We start from the raw sequence: 22678 nt of genomic DNA, 5'->3' as shown, positions 1-22678 counted from the left end.
TCCAGCGGGGCCGGGGCTCTGAGAGGAAGGAAGGGCGGGAGCTGGGCATTTTGTGTGGGAGGTTTGCTCTCGCTCCTGCGGGCCGTTCCCCGCACGTCTGTACAGACGGAGAAGGCTCCCTGGGTGCCCGCGCGGGGCCCTCCAGGATTCCGTGTGTGTTTGGGTCACGCAAGGACAACGGAAGGGGCTCCCTTCTTTTGAGTGAGAACAAATGTGAAAACCCTCTGGGCTCTTCCCACTTCCCTGCACTATTCCCAATTTTAGTGATAACACCCCCCAGATAAGCTGGTGTTTCCATACGGGGGTTCAGGTTCACGGACTTTCTGGACTTCAGTGTGGTTTGCCTGCTCTGTGGGGTACTGCTGGGTGAAAACCAAGCAGAGAAAAAGGATTCCTTTTGAATGAAAGACTAACAATCGAATGCAACAAGCAATAGTTTATTTATATTAAAAAAAGGGAAAAGAAAAAAAGAGAACAGAAAAGAAAACCCAACATCTTTTTACTACATTGTATAGATTAAGTAAAAATACCTGTATTCATATATATGTATATACATACTCCATATATATATACACATATACACACATATACACACATGTAATGTAACATTAAAATTACATGCTTCCCAAGACAGAAGAATTAGGACACGTTCCCTCATATCAACTTAATACTCTATCACAATTTAAAATCACTGCAAGGAGACTGGCTCCCTTCATCTTGTTAGACTTCAAGTACATGAAGTTATGGAACCAGGATCTAAATGTGAAAATCATCTACTGTGCACCTGTGACAACGGGCTGTCACACGTCACGGGTCAGGGGTGTTCTGAGTTCTCCCACAGGCCTTCCTCACCTACAGCTGTGTCATCTTCTACCTGAGATGCGCGGGAATGAGGCAAGCGGACAGTGTGCAGGTGCCGCGTGGACGCGCACATTGACGTTTAAACAAGAACAACAAAGACATGTCTTTCCGTGAAAACAACACTGGCTGTAAAATGACTCTAGAGGAGGATTCCTCCCTCCCCTTTCCTTGCCAAGTGAAACACAAAAATTACTGGGGGGAAAAAAAAACTCAGGGTGAAGCACCTCTGGCGATGATCAGCAGACAGCAAGGGACAGAGAGGGAGCGTCTCCTTCGCGACAGCTCCTGGCTGACCTGGATGGTCTCAAACACACCCTCTTCTGCAAAGGCACTCACATGTTGTCTGTTTATCAGTCATACAGCGGGATTCCACACATAGGAGTCTTTCCTACAAATATCAAAGAGAGAAGCTGAGGACATGGTCTAACAAGGCAAAGAGGGTAACAAATACACATTTGGATAAATGTGTGCTTTTTTTTTTCTTTAAAGGACAATCCGTACAGTAGTTTAAAAAATTTCATTGAAAGTTAGGAATTCCAGTAAAATTATCAGCAAGAAGCAAGGTGCTGGAGATAAGAGTGGATCCAGAACGCAGAGCGGAGGGACACTAGTTTCTCAAATGGCCAAAGGACAGGGTTATGTATGGTCTGCTCTGAAACTAGAAAGACCATTCACATACAGTGGAAGGTGTGAGTGGGAGGGAGGTAGTGACAGAGAAATTGGTAAAGCAGGAGGGAGGGTGGCGTCCTTCACTATGTGGGCACAGGGAGGATGCACCCTGAATTTCCGATGGGAAAGAGGGGCCACGTCCCCCTGGTCTGCAGTCCAAAGAGACCCTGCCCAAGCCAAAGGCTGCCCTCACCGGGACACGACGGAGCTAATGGAATTATAGGATGTGCCGCTGTTGCAGCTTGAGTCATAGGCCTCCTGGCCATTGCCGTCGAGGTTGATCTTGAACACGGAGGACGCCTTCAGTAGAAAGTCCGCCGCGTCCCGACGCCCCAGCTCCCGCAGTTTGGACATGAGGATGCCCACCGTGCTTTCGGGGTAGGAGGCCCATTCCCGGAGCAGGGCGTGGACCGGGCTTGGGAGGAACTCCTTGGGAGCCCCGTTATTGGTGTTGTACTTCGCCACAAGGTCGGGGAGACCCAAGTTCATGGCGAGAAGGCACCAGTCCTTTCCCATGGGATCAGGGGGGTCCAGGAGACGACATAGTTTCCTCCGGGTCAGGAGGTTCAGATCTGAGGCATGGATGTCCATCCCTAGGCTGGCCTGCGAGTACACATCGTGACACCCAAAGCACATGATGCTGCTGAAGCTCTCCTTGTACCCACCCATGGTGTTCGTCAGTGAGGTCTCCTTCAGGGTCTGCGCCCGGAAGAAGTCCCGCGGCTGGTAGATCATGACGGGCTCATGGTGCTCCCGCAGCTGCTGGGGGCTCAGGTAATGCTTCACCGTCAGCAGCCCCGGGAGCGTGGTGGCCATGACATTCTCCATGGTGCTGCACACGGAGTCCAGCAGGAGGCAGCACTTGATCTTGTCCGTCTCCAGCCCTCGCACCTGTACCTCAATGCCCTGGCCGTGGTTGACGAGAAGCACCAGCAGCTCGGCCCCACGGTTGGCAATCTTGCAGCCGTTCACCCACAGGCGGATGTCTGCGTCGCCCTCGGAGCTCTGCTGGTGGATCCACCGGCAGAGGTTCACCTGGACCTTGTGAAAGATGCCGCACGGGAAGGGGGTGAGGTACTCCACGGGGACAATGCGCACGCCGCCGTAGACCCTCCCCTCGTCCTCCTCGTCCGTCCAGGAGCGGTGGAGGTTGTCTGTCTTGATCAGGGCAGGGATGTCCACCATGGTCCCGCTGCTCATGTCCCGGGCGCAGATGTCCATGGCATCGAGGATCTGCAGCAGCTCCTCCACGTCACTGTCGGGCACCAGGCGCTGGACGTCCTCCACGGTGTAGCGGCCCCGGTAGTGGTGCAGGGCCCGTGGGGTCTCCACGGAGAGCAGCTTCCCCAGGACATTGGTGCAGAGCCAGCGGGGGTCCAGGAGTAACACGTCCTGGACCGTTTCACTCTGCATGATGTTGATCTGCCAGAAGGGACAACAGGAGGTCACACATGGGGACCGAGATGGCCAGATGCACCAGCTGTTCAGAGCGCTAGAGGACCCGAGCAATGATAAAATCTGTGCACATGTTGCAAAAACTGACCCAGAGCATTGATGTGGACGGATCTCGGAAATCCAACACAGACCCAAAACAGCAGCTTGAGAAGGTTGTGAGAGAAACTGAAAAGCCTCCCTTTGACAATTTAAAAAAAAAAGGTCAATGTAATGAATGAAAGACAAAAAAGAGAGAGAGGCGGTGGCCAAATGCAATGAGTAAATTTTGACTGGATTCTACATCCCCAAATAAACACATGAATGAATAAAAACAGCTACGAAAGAAATGACTGGGGTAAGTGGCAAACACTCAAATGAGGACCATATATTCAACAATACTATTACATCAATGCTATGTTTCTGCAACATAATTAATTATATTGTGGTAACGTGGGTGACTCCATCCTTAGCCCTCTGTCTTGTTCACGTCCACTCTCAGACGCCTTCAGCTACGTGGTGTCCAGAGACTCCTGGAGATTAATATACGAACCTGAGAAACAGCCACCAAGGCCAAGGGAAGCTTGCTTTGGCCCTTTGTAAATTTGTCAAAGATAACAAAGTCTCTTCCCTTCCTCACACACACACGTGGTGCTGCGAGACCTAATTCAATGTTAGATGTCAGTGAGGGGCACGTGGACCCTTTGCTCTCACTGCACTGCCCTTCTGTGCATCCCCCTGTGCTATAAAATCCGTAGACAACAGTCCAGACTTTGTGGAGAACCGCAGTGCGGTTGGGTCGTTGCCTGCCCCATCTCCCCTGCTCGTAAGCTACCCCGAATAAAAATGTGTAAACTATAAGGAGTCGCCTGCTTCATTTCTTTGATCTCAATTCGGGGACTACTTTACTGTCCCTCCTCCACCCTGTACTAGTGGGAGAGGACCCCACGGCTTAGGAGCTACAGGCTAAATTATTTGGGGGTGAAATGTCCTACTTGCAAAATAAATAAATAAATAAATAGAAGAGAGAGAGAGAAAGCCAATGGAGCAAAGCGTCAGTCAGGGAAGACAGACTGAGACACTGGCCCCACCGGAGACTTCGTGCGGTGAGGGGTCCCAGAGCAGAAACAGGCACCGGGACAACCGGTGACATGTGCCTACGAGCTTCGTTACCAGCGGTTAGTAACAGGACTGGGGGAGGGGCTGGTGGCCGAGCAGAGCGGGGGCACCTGACAGATGTCCCTTCCTTACTCCTACCATCAGATCGTCACTTACTCACTTACTAAAGTCTCAAGGGCAAGGAGAATGAAGAATAAAGTGGATTATACCCTTGATCTAGAAATTGCTGGTCAAATACCAGAAGGCAAGAGAATACTGGGCCAATGGAGTGAGTTTATTATTCTGGTTAATCTTAGCTTGGATCCCAGTCCTTGGATTTAGTCACTTTAAAGTACGGCCAGAGGGGCCTGTAGATTACCGGTAGTCTCAGCGGAGTTCAGAGGCTCCTGCTCTCACTGCTTGATGCTCTAGTTTTCAGGGTCACTGGATTCAGTTGTAATGTCAAGCCTATCTGATCCACACAAACGGGCCTCGCGTCAGGGGGGCACTGAGACTGCACAGGAAGCTTCTGTTGTCTAAAATTCTCAGAACCGCCTCTGGGTTTTCATGTTCGGAACTGCTCTTCGTGGCCCAGCCTAGCCTCAACTGTCCCCTGATGTCACAGGACGGAGGAACAGGAAGGCAAGGCCCCCTCTCTGGGGACAGGCAGAGGGGGGAATTAGAACAGCATTCCCAAGCCGCACCCCAGCGCTGAATGCCATACAAGCGGGAGCAAAGATCCCCATTTCTTGGTCATTTCTGGGGACACTGCTTGCTGGGTTGTGGTGTCTCCGGACATCCTCTCGTCACTGCCCTTTCTTGATCATCTGTGAACCTGAAAGTCTGTTTGGAGCACATAACAGCCCATGCCAAGCTGCATCCAGAGGCTGCAGGAATCACAGCTAAGCACCAGGTGCCCCAGGAGGAGAGAAGAGAGGCCCGGTGGCCCCGTGCGGTGGGAACTGTGCTCCCTAACTCATACAAGCTGGAAAACGAACAAATCCGAACACAACCAGGGGACAGCTCTAGGGGGTAATGGGGGAGCCGAGAACTGCAGGTCAGAAAATCACCTGGGCCTCTGTGGGATGGCCCCGTGTCTGGATAGATTATGGGTAGTTGGGCACTTTCCACTCCGCCTCTCCAGGCTCAAAGCACCTTCCGAGCGGGGACAGAAACACATCCGTGGGGCCCCTCCCACACCCCCGCCTGGGCTGCAGCCCCCTACCTCGCCAGCACTGTGCAGCTGCTGGGCTATGCGCCTGAGGTCTCCCTCTCTGGCCAGTGGGTTCAGCTGGTCTTGCACATCGTACACGAACTGCTGCAGCGACATGAGCTGGTTGGGCCCGTTGAGCTTCCTCCAGGAAGGCAGCGTGGACATGATTTTCTCACACAGGTGGGTCATCGGAGGGCACACCTAAAACATGCAGGATAGGACAGGTCAACCTGCGGCCGAGGGTCTCCCTCGGAGAAGCCCAGGTAGAGAGGATGGCGCTCTTTTCTGCATCGTTGCAAGAAATACTCGGGCGAGTTAGTGCTTTTTTGTTGAGCATACTGGGCCAGTTCCTTTTTTTAAAGTGCTGCGTCTCCGGAAACCCATTTACAAGTGTGAAATGGTATGGATGCTTCCATTTCTATTGCTAACAGTTAAACAGTTGGTGAGGCTTTGCAACAATGCTTTTGGAATAGCGACTCAACCATAGTGCTCCTTTAACCCCTAATGCTGTGTTCCCTCCCTCCCTCCCCTGGAGCGACTCTTTCAGCCAGAAGATGGTCACTTTATGAGCAAAGGGAGAGGAAAAGAGATGAACTGTCGTTAGCAATACTGCAGTGGGTTTTTATCAGTAAATTCGGTATTCGTGGGACTGTTGTGGACATACAGTTTAAATTAGACTAATTCTTGGTCATGGGCTTGAAGTGGATTTCTTTAAAAAATTTAAAAAATATCTCTAAAAAATTTTATTGGAGTATAGTTGACCCGCAATGTTACGTGAGTTTCAGGGGTGCGACGTGGGGACTGGACCACACAAGTGTAGCGACTTCGGTCACCACACACTAGTACGATACTATTGATTATACTCCCTATGCTGTGTCTTTTATTCCTGTGACTTATGCCTTCCACAGCTGGAAGGCTGTATCTCCCACCCCCTTTCACCATTTTGCCTATCCCCCCAGTCCCCTTGAAATAGGTTTTTCATCTTTTAATTTGATTAAATAAATCATTTCGGGACAGACTCCGATAATCCGCACATCATCCTAATTTAAAAACAACACCAGCCATACATTGCTGGTGTAGGTCTGGGAAGGACCCCAGCCCGTCCCCACCAGGGGGCGTCAGGGCCTCTGAAGCTTATTCAACTTAAGATATTTTATTAATAACATTTAGAGACTCAAAGTCAGCTTTTGTGAACATTCTTAAGGAATAATAGAAATGACTCAGCAGAGCCTAATTTAGCTCTTGATGGAGCTTTATAAAGGCGAGCAAAGATAGTATTTGCTTAGAGTGGTTCATGGTCATGTAAGAAGCAGGAAGCAGGGGAAGCCTGTATTTATTCCATACTGCTCTGTACCAGAGGCATCACACATGTCTCTTTTAATCCTCGGAACAACTCCTAGAGGGAAATGTTGTCCTTTTTATAGATAATGAAATTGAAGTTTCTGAACAATTGAGTAGCTCACTTCGGGTCACCCTGCTGATAGGTGGCAGAATTAGAATTTGAGCACAAGGCCTGTCTGGTTGCAAAGTCAAATGCTCTTTTCACCAGTCTGCCTTGTTCGAATAGCTTTCCTATGTGAATGAGATTTATGTCACTTGCCCAGAAGTGATTTCATGGGATTTGGCCATAAAAAAGGAAAGAAAATATAATGAGCATAGGGAAGGCCCCCAAGTTTATTTCCTCTCTTTCTTTGTGTGGAAGATCAGGAAGTGAACTGGTGAATCCCTCACAAATACCTATTTCATACTTAATTATAGGTTTTGTGGGAGCATGTAAAAAATTTATAGGACCTTTGACTTGGAGGTAAACTAGGCCACCTCCCTTATGTCACAGAGGAGGAAACCAAGCTCGATCGCTGCCCGCTGGTCTCTGTGATCGGGTTCCTCTGAGCCCCCTCGGACTACTCCCCACTCACTGACTGTGCCTTACTGGGGCCCCCATCAGAAGGCAAAGACTGGGCTTTAGGAAAGTCCGGAGTTTTCCTGAAGATTCCTACAGCACATCTGGAACCGGAGCCTGGTGTTGTGAATGGGGGCATGTCCCAGCTGGGAAGCAGCAAGCTCTAACTGGAGGGGCCACCCGCCACCAGGGGAGGGAAAGACACACGCTCCTCATTCCCACCCAGGCTGGGGCAGCAGGAACTTTCCAGGAAGCATTCTGCCCTTGGGATGTTTACCCTTTTGTGTCAGCTGGAGAGAACTTTTCGAATATTATAGAGTAGCAGCCTTTTAGGGGTTAGAGGCACTGAGAATATTTTTTCCAGTCTATTTTACCTTTTAACTTTGTTCGTGGAATTTATTTGCCAGAAAATAAATTTTAAAAACACATTCAAGATATTGCGGTTTTTTTCTTCTTCTTTTTCACATTTAATAGTTTTAATCCACCTAGAATTTCTTTTTGGGATTCGCAGTGAGTAGAACTCAATCTCATTTCATTCGAGACTAATAGCTAGTTGTGTCAGGTCATGGATGAAATAACATTTTCCCCCAAATTGAAATAACATCTTTTTTTTCCTACTGAATATTTGTAGATGTTGTGATTTACTTCTACACTAACTTATTCCACTTATTGATTTTTTTGATTTTGGATTTATTAATTACACAGCCCTTATAATACGTTTTATTTAGTCTTCCACTGAAATTTTAAAATGAAAAACCCAACCCAATTGTCTCATTCCCATAAGATATGTGCTGGAACTGTACTAACTCTAAGAGGCGCCCCTCTTCTTTTTAAATTTATTTATTTATGGAAGCACCTGGGTGACTCAGTTGGTTAAGCGGCTAACTTCGGCTCAGGTCATGGGTCCTGGGACCAAGCCCTGCATCAGGCTCCCTGCTCAGCAGGGAGCTTGTTCTGTCCCTCCCCCCCGTTCATGCAAGTGTGCGTGCACTCACGCTCTCTCTCTCTCTCTGTCGGTCTTAAATAAATACATAAATAAAATCTTAAAAAAATAAATTTATTTATTTTAGAGAGAGAGAAAGAGAGCACATGCACAAGGGTGGGGGGAGGGCAGAGGGAGAGAATCCTCAAGCGGACCCCGGGCTGAGCATGGAGCCTGATGCGGGGCTAGATCTCATGACCCATGAGATCAAGACCTGAACCGAAACCAAGTTCGGACACTTAACTGACTGAGCCACGCAGATGCTCCTCCGCATTTTCTAAATATTGCACAATAAGTCACTTCTGGGTAGCTTCTGTGATTTGTAAAAGGCCATGTTACTGAAACTGTCAGAATCCCATATGCCCTAAGGTGCCCCTGCGCCCACAGCCCCCCTCATCTCCAGGCCACCTCCTTGTTCTCACCCTTCCTTCTTCCTCCCAGAGCAATGGGACACAAACACGGCCATGCAGCTGCCTCGTCCTGGGGCCCCTGAGGACTGAACCTGACCTGAGGACAGCACGAAGCAGCCGGCTCCAGGGTGACCGGATGGTCTGGGCAAACGTGGGCCTGCAGCCTCCCAGCTCACTCACCGACACAATCTGGCTCCGGATGTCTTGCAGGTGACTTCGAAGGACCTTCATGTCCTTAGAGCCCGAAGCGCCGGCATCCAGAACGAACAGCTTGTTTGAAATGTGAAGATCGTTCCCAAACCTAAGGGAAGAGCAGCGGCCTCCTCAGGGTGCTGTGGTCCTACCAGGTGTCCCCCCAGATGGCAGCCTCCTGCTGGCCTGAAGCCAGAAAGTTCTCATGACCTTGCAAAGGCCGCCCCTCCCCACCGGCTGCTGGCTTCTGTCATGTGACACGGGTGCGAGGGGTAGGGACCCGCACGCTCCGAGTCCCGCGGATGGCAGCGGCGGACAGGTGAGGGGCGGCTCCAGTCCCACAAAATGGCAGGGACACAGTATGGGAAGATTTTAGGTCCCCTGACGCAGGACAGATGAGGCCTGTGCCCTTCCCTTGCACGCTAGGATGGACACCATTGCAGGGTGACAGCGTAAGAGCAGACAATGGGTCTGACAGCCACAGCTTCGATGGAAAATATTAGTGCGAGCCCTCTTTTTCCTATCAGGAGGACCACAGGAAGTGTCAGCAGCCGATCAATCGAGAATTCGCATTACTGGCAGATTACATAGAGCTGCAGCTTCAAAGTTTTTTTGACAGATGCTACGTAAAAATACATATTTCTACACTGTGACCTGTGTGCACGTCCACACTGATCCATGAACCATAAGTTTCACAGAAATACGTGCCAGGAAAGTCATGCTGGTATTTCTCCCTCCAGGCCTTCCCACTTTCCAGACCAGGTTAGGACCCCCAAGTCATGAGCCCCTAAGGAGCAGCAACTTCGACGGTGAGCAATTCTGCTCAGTGGTAAGAAGACAGTCATTAGACCCGAGGTTAAAGCAACAGAAAGAACTGAGGTCTACATCAACCGTGGTGACAACCGTTGATGACACTGTGTTATATGACAGACATTCGCTAAGGGTTGAACTTAAACATTTTGGGGTGAGAAACATTCTCACCAAAAACTAATAAAAGAAATAAAGAGAAAAGGGAGAGGGATGGAAGGTGATGGATGTGATAACTAGCTAAATGGGCGCCACGGACGTCAAATCACCACGATGTGGACGTTAAGTATCTGATAATGTTACCTGTCAACTAGAGCTGCCTCCAGAAAGTGGAAGTCAATGCATGAAACCCCTACCAGAAGCTCCCCTGGGCAGTGGTACCAGGAGGTGAGGAAAGAAGTGCATAGTTTGTTGTCTTTTATCCCGTGCTCTTTACTTCTGTTGCATCTGTTATGTTTTCAATGTTTTGATAAAAATAAAAACGATACCACAACAGCCAACCAAGCAAAGGAGGCCTCCAGTCCCTTCCTCTGGTGTCCGTGAGCTCTGCGGGATGGCCCCTGCCACCAGTGACGCCCTCACCTGTTCCTGATCTCCTTGAGCAAGGACGTGTCCTTGTCATATCCGAACTCGCCTCCAGCCGGCCGAGGCACGTTCATGATGTCGGCGTGGGTGGCCACCAGGACGACGTGCAGTGGGTTCTTCAGCTTGCCGCCGAAGGCTGGGGGCAGAAAGCAGGCGTGTCACAGGTGGGTCCTCCTTCCTGGCTGCCTCGAGTCCCCGGGGGAGGGGGGCCGTGCTGGCCGGCCTCTGGATGTGCAGCCTGCCCACCGTGCGGGCTCACCCCGAGAAGGCCCAGTCCTGGCCAACATCAGGGTGAGCCTGTCTCCTGGGTTCAGGCCACAGAACACGAGGGAGCTTCTCAGCTCTTCCTCCAAGGGGGCCCTGCTTGCATGGTGAGGGGAAATCGAACTCTGGGCAGGTGCACCCTTTACAAGACAAAGAAAGCCCTCTGAATGCAGCGACACCCAGAAATGGCCGAGCGGATGTCCTGCGGTGCACACAGACAGAGAGCCTCTCCTCAGGGGAGTGTTTAGGAAGAAAACATCAAAAAGAATGAGAAAGAAAGAGGCAGAGGAGAGGTACCCTGAGAGGATTAAGTCCAATTATTTGATTATTCTATAATTTTTGAAGAAAAAAATGGATAGCCCAGTGTCCACCATGGAAGGCTGCTCCTTTTTGTTTTGTACACAAAGGAACAAAAGTGTATTCCACGCTGTCTTCTGCTCTAGGAATAAAGTTAAGATAATACGTTCACTCAGTATGGTCCTGTCCGCTGTTGACAGAACGACAGAATGGAGGAGGGCTCATTCTGCTTATTCATCACATACCATTAGGTAGAGGCACAGAGGCCATCAAAGGACGAATTCCACTCCCACCCAACCAAAGTGACCCCAGCTCTAACGTGTAGGGAGAGAGTGAGAAACGGTTCCCAAGGAATTGCTCAGACTTGGTCTCTGAGGCAGGAAAATGTGATCCTGTAATAACTCCTTGCGAACAAAGGCAACAGCTGGGCCTCAGGAATCGTCCAGAGTGTGACTCTCATCACAGGAAGGACAGACCAGGGGGGCCTCACCGTTAGCCCAGAGGTGTAGATCCGCCCAGCGGGAAGGGCACTCATGCACCGGGGCATGCTAGCTTACCGATGGGTTCTTCAACTGGCACAAGAGACTTCAGGAAATTCAGCCAGAAGATCACTTGGTTCAACTGGATCTCGTAGGGTTCTTCCAGACTGAAAACAATGACGTGGATGGATGTGGGGTCGTTTGCGGCAAAGTAGTCATAACAGCAGAAGTATACAGGATTTCCAGAGAATTCCCACACGCTGAAATCACCGACTCCTACAGAGAGAAGAAAGATTACTATCTGAAACACCACCAGCAAATGCCAATCACAATTTTTCTTAGCACTTTAGGGACTGCCAAGAGAAAGAGTGTTATCCATAGCATCCACCTGTTTATCTGTGCATCTTCAAGACACACACACTCCCCCCCTTTCCCCACACGAATGACCCCACACAAGGAAAAAGTCAGAGCCAACTGGTGACTTTGGGTTCCCCATCAATAAACTCACACAGTCAGAGAACGTATGTTAATAAGATTCCCTAATCTTCAAATAGGTATAAATTCTTTTTGGAACATGACAGGGGATACAATGTTGAATGTAAAAGTCCCTAAGATATGTAATTTAATTTTGGTTCAATAATGACTACATTCACCTGCCGCAGGTGAGTAAGTGACCTGCTCAGGTAAGTCAGAAGTGAGCAGGCTGTCTGCACAGGTGAAAGATGCAAAAGTTGATTAGCAGTTCTGCATCTGAAGGAGGGGGATGGAACTGTGAGGAGGTGGGGTCCATAAGCTCACCCAGTGTGGGGGGCAGTAGAAGGGTCTAGCAGGGTAGAAGGCTGTGTGCCCTAGTGTTGGGGGGCAGTTGCGTCCTCATAACTGAGCAGTGGGTATGGAGGGTTTTCTTGGAGGTGTCTGTGAGTGAGGCTCTGATTATAGTTCCTAAGGCACCTAGAGCCTCCCAGTGACCAACCAGACATGTGGGCACCCCCAGCCCTACACGGCCACATTCCAGCAGGACGGTGACCACCCATGCACTGGCCTCTGGGGCAACCACGCAGGACCGCTTATGTTGTAGGATTTCAAGCTCCTTTTCACTAATTCTTCCCCTCGGTGCTTATTTGGGTCAGAAATTCTGCAGTCAACAGTTAATTCTGGAAGATCCAAGGACTCTTCTGGAGCTTCCTCTTGGAGCACAGGCACCGCCGGGGACAGGACTTTCTTTAAGAGTCTGGCAGCTGAGGCGTTAGCGGGAAGGGTTCTGGAGCAAAGGCATGGGTCCCCTGGCACGGGGAGAACTGGGAGCACTGGGAGCCAGACTTGGGGCGGGGGAGGGCCTGGGGAGGAGCCGGGTCAGTGAGGGGTGCTGAGGACAGGCTGCACGCCACCTCCACTCCGGGATCTCAGAGAACACTCAGCGTTTAAAAGGGAAAATGCCCATGGACTTAAATTCCACTTCACTGGATCCAGTGGTTCTCCTAGTGGGGCTCCCAGACCAACAGCAGCAGCAACACCTGGGAACCCCCCTGACCTGCCGCATCAGCAGCTCTGGGGGCAGGGCGGCAGTCTGTGTCTTCACAGGCCCCGCAGGGGACCCACCTGCACACTGAAGATGAAGAGCCACAGCTCGGGGTGACACACACTGACATCTATTGTTCACGGGGTTCACGGTGATAACGGATTCCTATGTGAAGATGCCCCCGATTGGCATTTTCTGAGTGCCTCCCCTGTGCCAGACACCCTGCCAGGCGCTCGAATCAGCCCATAAGGTCCTCACAGATGGGTCTCAAAGAAATCGCTTTATCCCTGCTCTAAACTTCGCCTCCACAAGGCAGGGGCTGGTGTTCAAGTGCCGTGGGACAACTGGGGACCCCGGGAGCTCCAGGGGCTGGGGGGAGCGACACACGGGACACAGCGGTTGCTGGAGAAAGTAACCTTCCCTGGTAACATCTGAAGCTTCACCCCCTTGGAAATGTTTGAGGGCAAAGAACACACGTGAAATTTTGCCTGTGGAGAAAATCGCCCGTGCCTGCAGCATAGCATCAGCCACGAGTGTCGATGTATTCAAGAATAACTCTTCTCACGCTTGCATGAGTGGGATCTGCTAGTGGGATTGTATTTTATGAGGTTTCCAATCCAAGTGTATGATTTGCTCTGCCTAGAGAATGATTTACTCAACAGTCATGTATTAAGCGCCTACTGAGTGCCTGGGGCTTTGCTAGGTGCCCGGGAGGGCAGGGGGTTTAGTTTCACTAGTTAGGGGTATTAACCAGCCTGGCCTCACTGGGTCACTCCCAAGGTCACTTTGTGCGGCTCTTCCTCCATCCTTGTGGGGCTGTGACAGGTGCAGGGGGACAGGCTCCCGCAGGGGGATGACTCACAGTCCTGGTGAAGGGAAACAGGAGGTGCTCCCCTGTGGGGTGGGCGGGCTACTGTACCGTTCAGATAAGCGTTCTGGATGTCGATGGCCTTAGTGGACTGGTCGTCAGCTGCACAGTGCGGGTGCTGGGGTGGGGCCACCAGCACCTCCAGGGTCCCTCGGGTGAGGCCCGGCTCGAACATCATGCTGCGGCTCCTCACACTCACGTGCTCACAGCCCGGGTACAGGTTGCTGATGCTCACAGACACTGCAGGTGGACAGGAGGTGGTGAGACCAGGGCAGCCTGTGTGCCTGCTCCCCTCCCGCCTGGCCCACGCCCTGTCCCTTCCCGGGACACTCTCGTCCCAGCCCCTGCTGCTTCGGGCACGGGTGCTGTGTGGCAGTGGGTCAGGGATGCTGCCCTGATTCTTCCTGTCTGCTGCACCTTCCGTAGCCCTTTCCTGCGCTGCTCGGTGCCCCAGAGGCCGACCCTGCTCATCTCCGGGGCACCCCTGTCACTTGGCATCTGGTTGGGGTCAGCCAGCGGGAGGCACTGGACAGGCTGGGCGGGGCGAGGAGAAGGCCCAGGTACTTCCTCCCTCCTCACTGCTTCTCTGACATCAGTCGTGTGTCCATGACTCTAGACTCCCCCCGCGCCCCTGCGGGCGGCTTCACCCCTGGGCTCCAGTTTTCTCAAGAACAGGATCTTCCTTTTGTCCTTCCGCCCCAGGGAGGAAATGGCTTCCTTCTGTCCCAGGCCTTGGATGCTTCACCGCGTCTGGGATGTTCCCCTGACTTTTGCCCATGACACTGTCCTTCCATTACTGTCCCCACCTGGACCCTGACTGATGCAGATGAAGTGATCCCACTCTGGTCCATGAGATTGTGTCAGGTTGACTGCAAAAGGATTCTACCCAGTAGCAGGTCAGCTTGTCCAGGGAGAGCTGACGGGATCTGATAAATGGCAGGCATTCCCGAACCTCACGGAGTTCTCATTAGGACAGAGTGTGCGTTCAGTCTCATAAAAATAATAATTTCACAGGGAGACCCTGAAATCATAGCGGCAAATCGTGGATTTTGCTGACTGCTGACCCCTAGTGGTGACAAGCGGCAGGCCCGGTGGAGGGGCCACCCCTGCCCCTGAGCTCCTCTCTGGGGACAGCAGGCCGCCTCCCCTGCAGCGCTCCCCCGGACACCCGCTCCCCCTCTGCTCCAGGCATGTCCTTCCTGCTGCAGGCCCACAGTGCGCCAGCCACGACCCTCCACTGGCCACAGAGCGCGGATGTGTGTGGCCGCAGCACAAGCGGCGGGGGGAACCCCTGCCCCGGGCGTGGAGTGGCTGCACACGGAGGCAGCCAGCGTCCACACGGGTCCCCCACTCCTGTGTCCTGCCCGGTGGCTCGGCCTTTCCCGTCCTGCATTTTCAGGAGAGGACAGCGCCATGGGCCTGGTGTCTAAGGCACAACCATGGCCTGCTGTCAGAGTGATAGAAACGTGCCGCCGGGGGCATCTGTCCCGGGAAAGGAGCCGGTCCGGGCCATTCTCGCAGGGCTCAGCAGGACCAGAGCTGTGACGTGGGCGGGAGCAGAGGACGGCCCCACAGGCCCTGGCAGAGCCACAGGGCAGTGACCGTGTGGCTGTGTTTGGAACCAGCCCTCCTTCCCTGGAGGCCACGGCTACCCCATCCATCCTACCCCTCCCAACCCCATCTCCCCGGGGAGGCTCTCATGGCATCTCCTATGCGCCATGGTCTGCTTTCCTGAGGACCGCCTTAATACTGCTCCGGGAGCATCAGGAGGTGACCGGTGAGCCAGCTGCTCTGGACTGGCAGGATCCACATGGTGCTGCCTCCAGCCGGGCGCCCCCTCAGCCCAGGGCATGTGTGCCCCTCGGTGGGCCAGACAAGGACCTGCTACACGGCCTGCAGGCACAGCTCCCAGCTCTTCCCCGACCTCAGGCAGGACTACATTTAACTGGGGGTGAGTCTTGTCGCTTCAGGGACTGTTTGGAAGGAGACTCTCCCCGTCCCTTGGAGCAGACTGGCCACCTGGGCATGAAGCCACACGGGCCCCTGTGGGGTTTCCCATCCCTCCCCTGCTTGCCTAGGCCCTCCAAGACCACCGGGCACTTGGCCTCAGATCTGGGACTGAATTCCACCTCTGGGATAGACTGGGGGTACCTTAGCCCAGGGTCACACACTCCAGTGCATCCCTGAGATGTCGTTTCTGTCACAGGAAAAAATTTCACACATGCGGTGGGCAGCCTGCTTCTGAGCCCCATGGCCTGGTCTATGGGACTCTGGGTGAGGGGCTGGGGGGCAGAGGGGGTGAAATGCAGAGCCCGTGCCCCTCTGTCCGGGGCAGCCACCCTCCTCCCCACTAACCAGCCTCAGACAGCAATGTGACCCCAGTGTGGCTGAAGTTTCCCATTTTCCACAAGAAACCCAATACCAGCTTTTCAGTGGCATCTTCTGAGGTGTGAATGTTGGCTGCTGATCCTCTTTCCCCACCCCCACCCCTACCCCCCTGCACACAACACACAGCCTGGGCCCTGGGTTTCAGCCTCGGCCTGAGGCAGACACACGTTATGTCTCTGAGCCCCGGGTCACTTCTCTCTGAAGTGGGTTATGACACACCTCATAACATCGTGAGAATCCAGTGAGATGACATGTGTGTGGGACCTGAACCCAGGTCAGCACAGACCGTGTCAACCACACGCGTTGCCTTCCCCGCTTCCTGGCTTCCAGGCTTTACTGCAGTTTCCCCAGAGAGCAGCCACTTTGCCAGCTGCACATCCTTTTGGTGTACCCTTGGCCTTCTCTTGGGTCTTTCTGGCACTTGTCACTTTCTTTGGTCTTGCGAATCCCCGAGGGGACTTCCTTTTACACAAGTGACCATGGAGAGCAGAGCTGTGCCTCCCGAAAGAACAAGGCCATCTGCTCCCAGGAGAAGGGAATACAGTTTGAGGGGTTGCTCCTTCTGGCAGCAAAGCCAGCATCCTCGGGTATGCTGGGAGACCAGGAAGATTCTGGAACGGACTCACGTGGGACACAAGAGAGAGCAGTGTTTACTTCCTAACAGTCCTGTCGGGGAAGCCCGGCCCCACTAACCTGTTATCTTGACAGAAATTTGAGGGTTCGGCCTGGAGATGCAGCTCCGAACCAAGGGTGTCGAGAGAACAAGAGAAGCAGCCTCCCGGGGGGACCCACTGTGTCTCTGTGCTGACTGCAGCTGGGGCGGCTTCTTTGGTCCAGAGCGGACATCGTCTGGACAGAATCTTCTGTCACTGAGTCCCATGACCAAGTCTCCCTAAGCCCTGGCTGAAGCCCCTACACTTGTGACCCTGGCTGATGATCTGGGTCTGATAATCTGGCCTTCCTGAGCCACATTTTATCAAGAATCTACTTCCAGATTCTTCCAGATGTGGAAGATGAATGGAGACATTACTTCTGAGGGGTGAGGGTTGAGCAGGAGATAAAATCTGTCTTTGGCCGGTTCAGTTAGCTCATGGGTTCCTGGGGCATAATCTTCATGGCCAATGAGGACTTAGAGAAATTCCAGATCAGAGATCTAAGTAGATCTCTTTGTCTCTCTCTCTCTCTCTCCCTTTCCCTCCCTCCCTCCCTCTCTCTCTCATACACACACACACACACACACACACACACACACACACACACACACACACTCAGCAACACTGGCCTGATCCACACACAGAGGTTGAACCTGATCATCAAGTCTGGAAGACTGCTGGCTTCAGAGAAGGTGAAACCCATCTTGTATCTCCAAACTAAGCCAAAATTATGGATGACAATGGACACCGTGTGCCTGAAAACGTCCTGACCACAGCTGGAGTTGTAAGCATCGTCACTAAGCACTGGCTTATGAGTGAGACACGTCATGAATTCCCAGCTGGGTGACCCTGGGCAGCCCCCTGAACCCCTCTAGGCACCAGGAAAATGCTGGGGAGATGCCCTCTAGGCTGCTGTGTGGATTCAGGGAGGTGTCACACGTATCACATTTTGTCCAGTTCCTGGCACCCTGTGCTCAGAAAGTACTCGCACTATGTGTTAGCAACACTGTACTCATACTAATTATAAATCCACTGTGGTTATTTTATCTTTACCTGGTTTCCAGTCCACTGCTGTTCAGAGAAAAGAAGTTGAAAGGGGCACATAACTCTCAGTCAAGTGTCCCTCAGCCCCAAAGACTGCTCCTCAGACACCCTCCCTCATGGAGAGAGGGAATCACAGAGGAACAAAACTTCACAATCACTGTTTTCAATGTGGGGAACCGATAGGACACCTTGTAATACCATGTAGAGAAAACGAATCCTTGCACAAAATTGAGACTGAGGAAACTCTTTGGAGGGTTATATTCTTATCTTTGCAAAATGGAATTCCCTCACTCGGGGGGACTGGGGAGAAACAACCTCCCAGATGGCACAATTCCTAGTGTTCTCTGTGGTGCTTCTCCCTAGGGGTGCAGGGGGCCGGGGAAGGACAGGCACACTGCAGTTCTGGACGTGAATCCACCCATCACCGTGCCTAAGAAGGTGGGGGGAAGACAGCAAAGCCCATCTCCCAGTCAGGCTCCACGTGAGTGGATGGACCAACCATGACATCATTAGGGCCCCTTTCAAAACCACCAACCAACACTGAGATGCACAGAAATGCAATCGGATTTTCTTGCTGTGTTCTCCAGTTACTATGTGTGCCCAGCATTCCAAGAAGTAAGCCTAAGGGGGACAACCCACCCTGGGGCCAATATTCCATGTGTAAGGTCTGCAACCTGTATCTGTCCATGTGAGTTTTGTCTTCAAAGGCTTAATACCCTGGTCGGCCACTGTTATCCATGTAGCAGATACGTTTGATCCCGTCCCAACGTATCTAAAATAAATTCATGTAAAGTGCACATAATGTACAATTCACCATATTACTCATTTTAGAGTAGAACACAACAGCATTCTGTGATGGGCACATTTGCAATTTGGATCTTTGTGTGATTTCAGTGAGGCCCTGGCCTTGCTATTGCTGGGCCATCTGCAAGTGTAGGCCAAGAAGGGGGTGGACACAGGGTCCACCCCTAAAGCTAACAAGACAGTGAGATCTGATCACCACAGGCCAGGTAACCAACACAAAGCCCCCACTCACCCTAGACCTTGACACAGGCCAGCACAAAAGCCAGCACCTCGCGGAGAGACAGGGCCCGGGGCGGGAGCACCTACCTGCGGGCTTGGATGCCAGGGGAGAGGGCGGGAACCTGGTGCAGTTGGTGGAGGAGAGTCTGGGCCGGCGTCTCCTGAAGAAACTTCTCAGCAGCCCACACTTGAGAGACTCCACCAGGGTGGTTTTCCCAGAGCCCGAGTGGCCAAACAGCTTCAGTTTGATTCTGGATTGGAGGTTCTGCGTGGGGCGCAGTTGCTGGATGAAGAGTCCCCGGTGAGCATCCTAAAGGCAGATGAAAAGGGGAGAATTCGTCACAGAACAAGAGAAGCCTCTGAGCAAACTGTCAACGCGGGTTCTCGCAGTTTGGAACTCTCGCCGTGTCCTTCCTGATCTGAGATTTCCTTATGAGGAGAAGTTTTAAGAGCTGACAAGGCACTTTCAAACATGCAGTGAACGCAGTGCTCTTAACTGCGGTCACGTCCTGTGCATCTCAGCGCTTATTTTGTAACTGAAGTCTGTACCCTGGCCTACGATTCTTACCCATGGTGCAGATAGGTTTTGGTCTGTCCCATTGTATCTACAAAGGAAAAAAAATTCATGTAAAGTACAAATAACACGCAATTCCCTGTTTTAGCCATTTTAAAGTGGACCGAAGCTCCGAGGCGTGACTACATGTACAGTGTGTGCCACCAGCCCGGCTCTCTGGTTCCGGAGCATTTCCATCACCTAAGGAAGCCCCGCAGCCACCCGCGGTCACTGCTCCTTCCCTGCCAGTCCTGGCAATCACCAGTCTGCTCTCTGTCACCAGGGATGTGCCCAGGTCCGTGGCATTTTGTGCACAAGGAAGGATGGGGCAACTCCTGTGAAGCTGTTGCTTTAAAAGGGGACCCGGGGCGGCCTGTGAGACGGGCCCGGGGCACCTGCTCCCCTGCATGGAGGGGTCCTGCTCTCCCCGGCACTGTGATGGCACCGGATGCTGAGAAGGAGGGCATCATGAGGTACAAACACAAATGCTGCGGCGGGGCCGGGGGCCTGATAACCTTCCCACTGCCCTCTCTCTCTCAGCCCTACAGGGAGAAGCAGGAGAGTCACAGATTCACTCACTCATCAACCAGCATTTATGGAGGGCCCCCATGGACTAAAAGCACAACGCATGGAATGGGAAGGTCTAGACCCGGCCCAGATCCGCGTCCTGAGGACACACAGACATGTGAGCGCTGACACCAAACATAACAAGAGTGCTTTGGATGGTGTGGGCAGGTGCTCTGTGCATGCAGAGATGCCACCTCGAGGCTGCACAGTGGTGCATCACTCCCACTCTCCTGGCTCAATGCAACCTCACAAGCAGCCTCATTTCCCACCCCCAGCTTTCTCCTGGCTCCAAAACAGGGGCCCACTGGAGCTGTGGGGTGCAGTCTCAGGGGGATTCCTTCTGTGACCCAGGATGGTCCCACTGCTCCAACCTGTTGACTTCCATGCATCCAGGGGACCCCTCCTGCTGGGATCCCTCCGGGAACATTCCTCCCCCGGAGGCTCTGGCCCAGGTGGGGTTCTCCATTGTGACCCCACCAGACTGTAGGGTGATGTGGGACGCTCTCCCCCTCCCGACTGGGAGCCAACTGCAGGGAGAGACGGTGTCCCCAGCACCTGGCAGGGAGATGCTCAATAAAGAGGTGCGCTGGAAATGACTAGACTCAGGGGGACCCTGCAGGAGCCTCTCAGAGGGAACTGTCTGCTCTGAGTCTCCTGTGACCTCAGGCCTGGCAGACACTGCGTCCACGTGCAAACTCGGGGAGGGGGCTTCCCTGCTGCTCTCTTCCCGCTGAGCCACTGTGGCTTCCTCCACCGACCACCCGGCAAGCTCACCTGTCAGACACAGCTCTGCTGAAGGCTCCCTGTCCTCCCCCAGTTGCTGTGTGCGACTGTGACCGCCCTTCTCCACGCCGCAACACTGCCCCCTGGTGGGCATGCTGGCAATGGGCGGCTACTTTTTCAGTTCCTGGGGTTAGGGGTGCTCCTGGATGTGGGTGCTGCCTGTTCAAACAGGTTCACAGAGTGTCCTGCATAGTGACAATTGCCTGGGTCCACCTGACCTCTGAGTGTCTGCTGAGCATTTATATAAGAGAAAAACCTAATGTTTATGATCATCTGACCTTAGGATTTAACTGCATGTTCAATGTGACACACAGGTTTTGCGGGCCGGGGAGCACTGAGGGTTAATACTGCTGACCAGGCTGAAAGAAATGGGTCACTCGCTCGATTTCTCCCGGATGCCGGCTACTGCTGCCGATAAGCCTTTGACCCCCTGAAGCAAATCTGCCTCCTTTCATTCTAGGTTAACTCTCAAGGCTAACCCTTCCTCTCCCTTCCCTTTAAATCAGGCACAGCTCCCACCTCCCCTGCACGGGAAGCATCAGAACTAAAGTCACCCCATCCTGTGAGCATCACCTTCCACGAGTGTCTCACCGAGTAGATCACAACATTCGCCACCTATTTTGTGATGCACAGCTTACTAACACACTAATGCTTCTTTTGAGTGAAGCCTCTGTCTCCTTCTCCTGGGACAGGGGAGAGGCAGAAAACCTGCTTCCGGCTGTGATCCAACTGCTGGGTCCCGGGTGCACTGTGCAATTTTAATTGGCTTGTGGCTCTTTTCTGCTTCGTGCCCCGTTGATCTTGGCACTTGACCTTGGACACCACGTCTGTCCTGTGTGCAGGACTGAGGGTGTGTTTGTCCCCTCTGCCTGAGCCCCTCAGGCCCTTGCGCTCTGCGGACACTTGAGGCATGGTAACCATGGGACACTGCTGCTGTCCCAGCGTGCTTCCGGAAGCTTCTCTGGCCCACGGCTGGCTTGTTCCTGGCAACTGAGGGGCCTCATGCCTATGCCTTGCTCAGCATTGCCCTCGACTGAGTACAGTTCACTCCTATGAATTCCACGCAGGGTAGCGGGGGCCAGAAGCCGCTGACAAGGTGTTTGCCTGTTTCCTGGATCAGCCCCAGAACAGAGGCAGGTGGGGATGAAGATTCTCCTTTTGTCCTAACTGTAGTTGAGGTGGTCTGTGTCAAGGTTCTGAACTTGGGCCTTGTCCTTGGTCACGTTAGTTCAGTCTTAGCAAGAATCCTGCTCGGTCAGTTTAGTAAAAATCCTGCTCCCTCCTATGTGATGAAATTCCTCACCCCTCTCTGATATCTGATCCCCTGGCCTGCCTTCAGCAAGAATCCTGTTGAGTAGCTGTATTGTGACCTTTAACACTCCTATTTTCCTGCTGCCTCAACATCCCCACAAACAGGCTTTGAGCAGTGGCCCAGGCATAGCAGGGCGATAAGGTGAGCCATGCCTCAAGTTTACCCCCAGATTTAACCCAGTGACACTCAAATGCTCCCAGTAACATTCCTGTAGATGATCCCCATCCTGTGGCCTTGTTGGGGAATGACTCATCCACCCTTCACCTTCTCTTTGGGAGATGAGTCTGGAAGCGGTTCTCTCCATCAAGCTGGACAGATCTGCCATAAGGCAAGAAAGCAAAACAGGAGTCTTCTCCTTTCTAAGGAGACCTAACCTGGTCCTGCAGGATGATCCCTCCTCCTGCTCACTGAGAGCCTTGGAGAATCTGAACACAACCGATTTTGATTTAGAAGTATAAAATAAGGTCCTGAAATCTCTCCCCCACTGCAGGTGGGTGGCACATTTTCTCTCATCACCACTAGGTGGCGGCACAGGGACTAGAGTGGGCCCAGACCAGTGTCCTGGGGAAGGCCGCAGCATCAACCTGACCATGTGTGCTCTCCAAGGGTGACTGGGCCTTTGATGCACAGAAGGTCTCAGGAAGATGGTGAGTGGCTCCAGGCTAGCTCTGAGGGCGGCAGAATACTGATTTCTTTGGAGGGAGCCCACAAGTCCATCCGGGGTCTCTATCTACCAGGAGCTCCAAGACCACCTGTGTCCCGGCGGGCCACAAAGCCCCA

The 22678-nt window shown here is 52.7% G+C and overlaps 1 protein-coding gene across 6 annotated transcripts in view; it reads right to left on the bottom strand.

Moving 5' to 3' along the window:
* Positions 1 to 421: 421 nt before the first annotated feature.
* Positions 422 to 22678, bottom strand: part of DAPK1 (death associated protein kinase 1) — a 175641-nt gene continuing 153384 nt past the window's right edge. For 5 of the 6 annotated variants that reach the window (XM_088019069.1, XM_088019070.1, XM_088019068.1 and 2 more), the window contains exons 20-27: positions 18771 to 18993; positions 13627 to 13815; positions 11267 to 11464; positions 10146 to 10284; positions 8745 to 8865; positions 5285 to 5473; positions 1724 to 2952; positions 422 to 1249 (exon numbers count right to left, since the gene is read on the bottom strand). In XM_088019069.1, the coding sequence (XP_087875195.1) occupies positions 1216 to 1249; positions 1724 to 2952; positions 5285 to 5473; positions 8745 to 8865; positions 10146 to 10284; positions 11267 to 11464; positions 13627 to 13815; positions 18771 to 18993 (2322 nt within the window). In that variant the 3' untranslated portion in view covers positions 422 to 1215. Of the gene's footprint in view, positions 2953 to 5284; positions 5474 to 8744; positions 8866 to 10145; positions 10285 to 11266; positions 11465 to 13626; positions 13816 to 18770; positions 18994 to 22678 lie in introns of all 6 variants that reach the window. The other variant, XM_088019072.1, reaches the window with a different exon arrangement.

Source organism: Eumetopias jubatus, unplaced genomic scaffold (genome assembly GCF_037043125.1).
Source record: "Eumetopias jubatus isolate StellerSeaLion01/CBP00866 unplaced genomic scaffold, mEumJub1_p1.0 scaffold_15, whole genome shotgun sequence".
NCBI classification, from domain to species: Eukaryota; Metazoa; Chordata; class Mammalia; order Carnivora; family Otariidae; genus Eumetopias; species Eumetopias jubatus.
The sequence above is the reverse complement of the archived record's forward strand: the minus strand, read 5'-3'. Positions and strand labels throughout refer to the sequence as shown.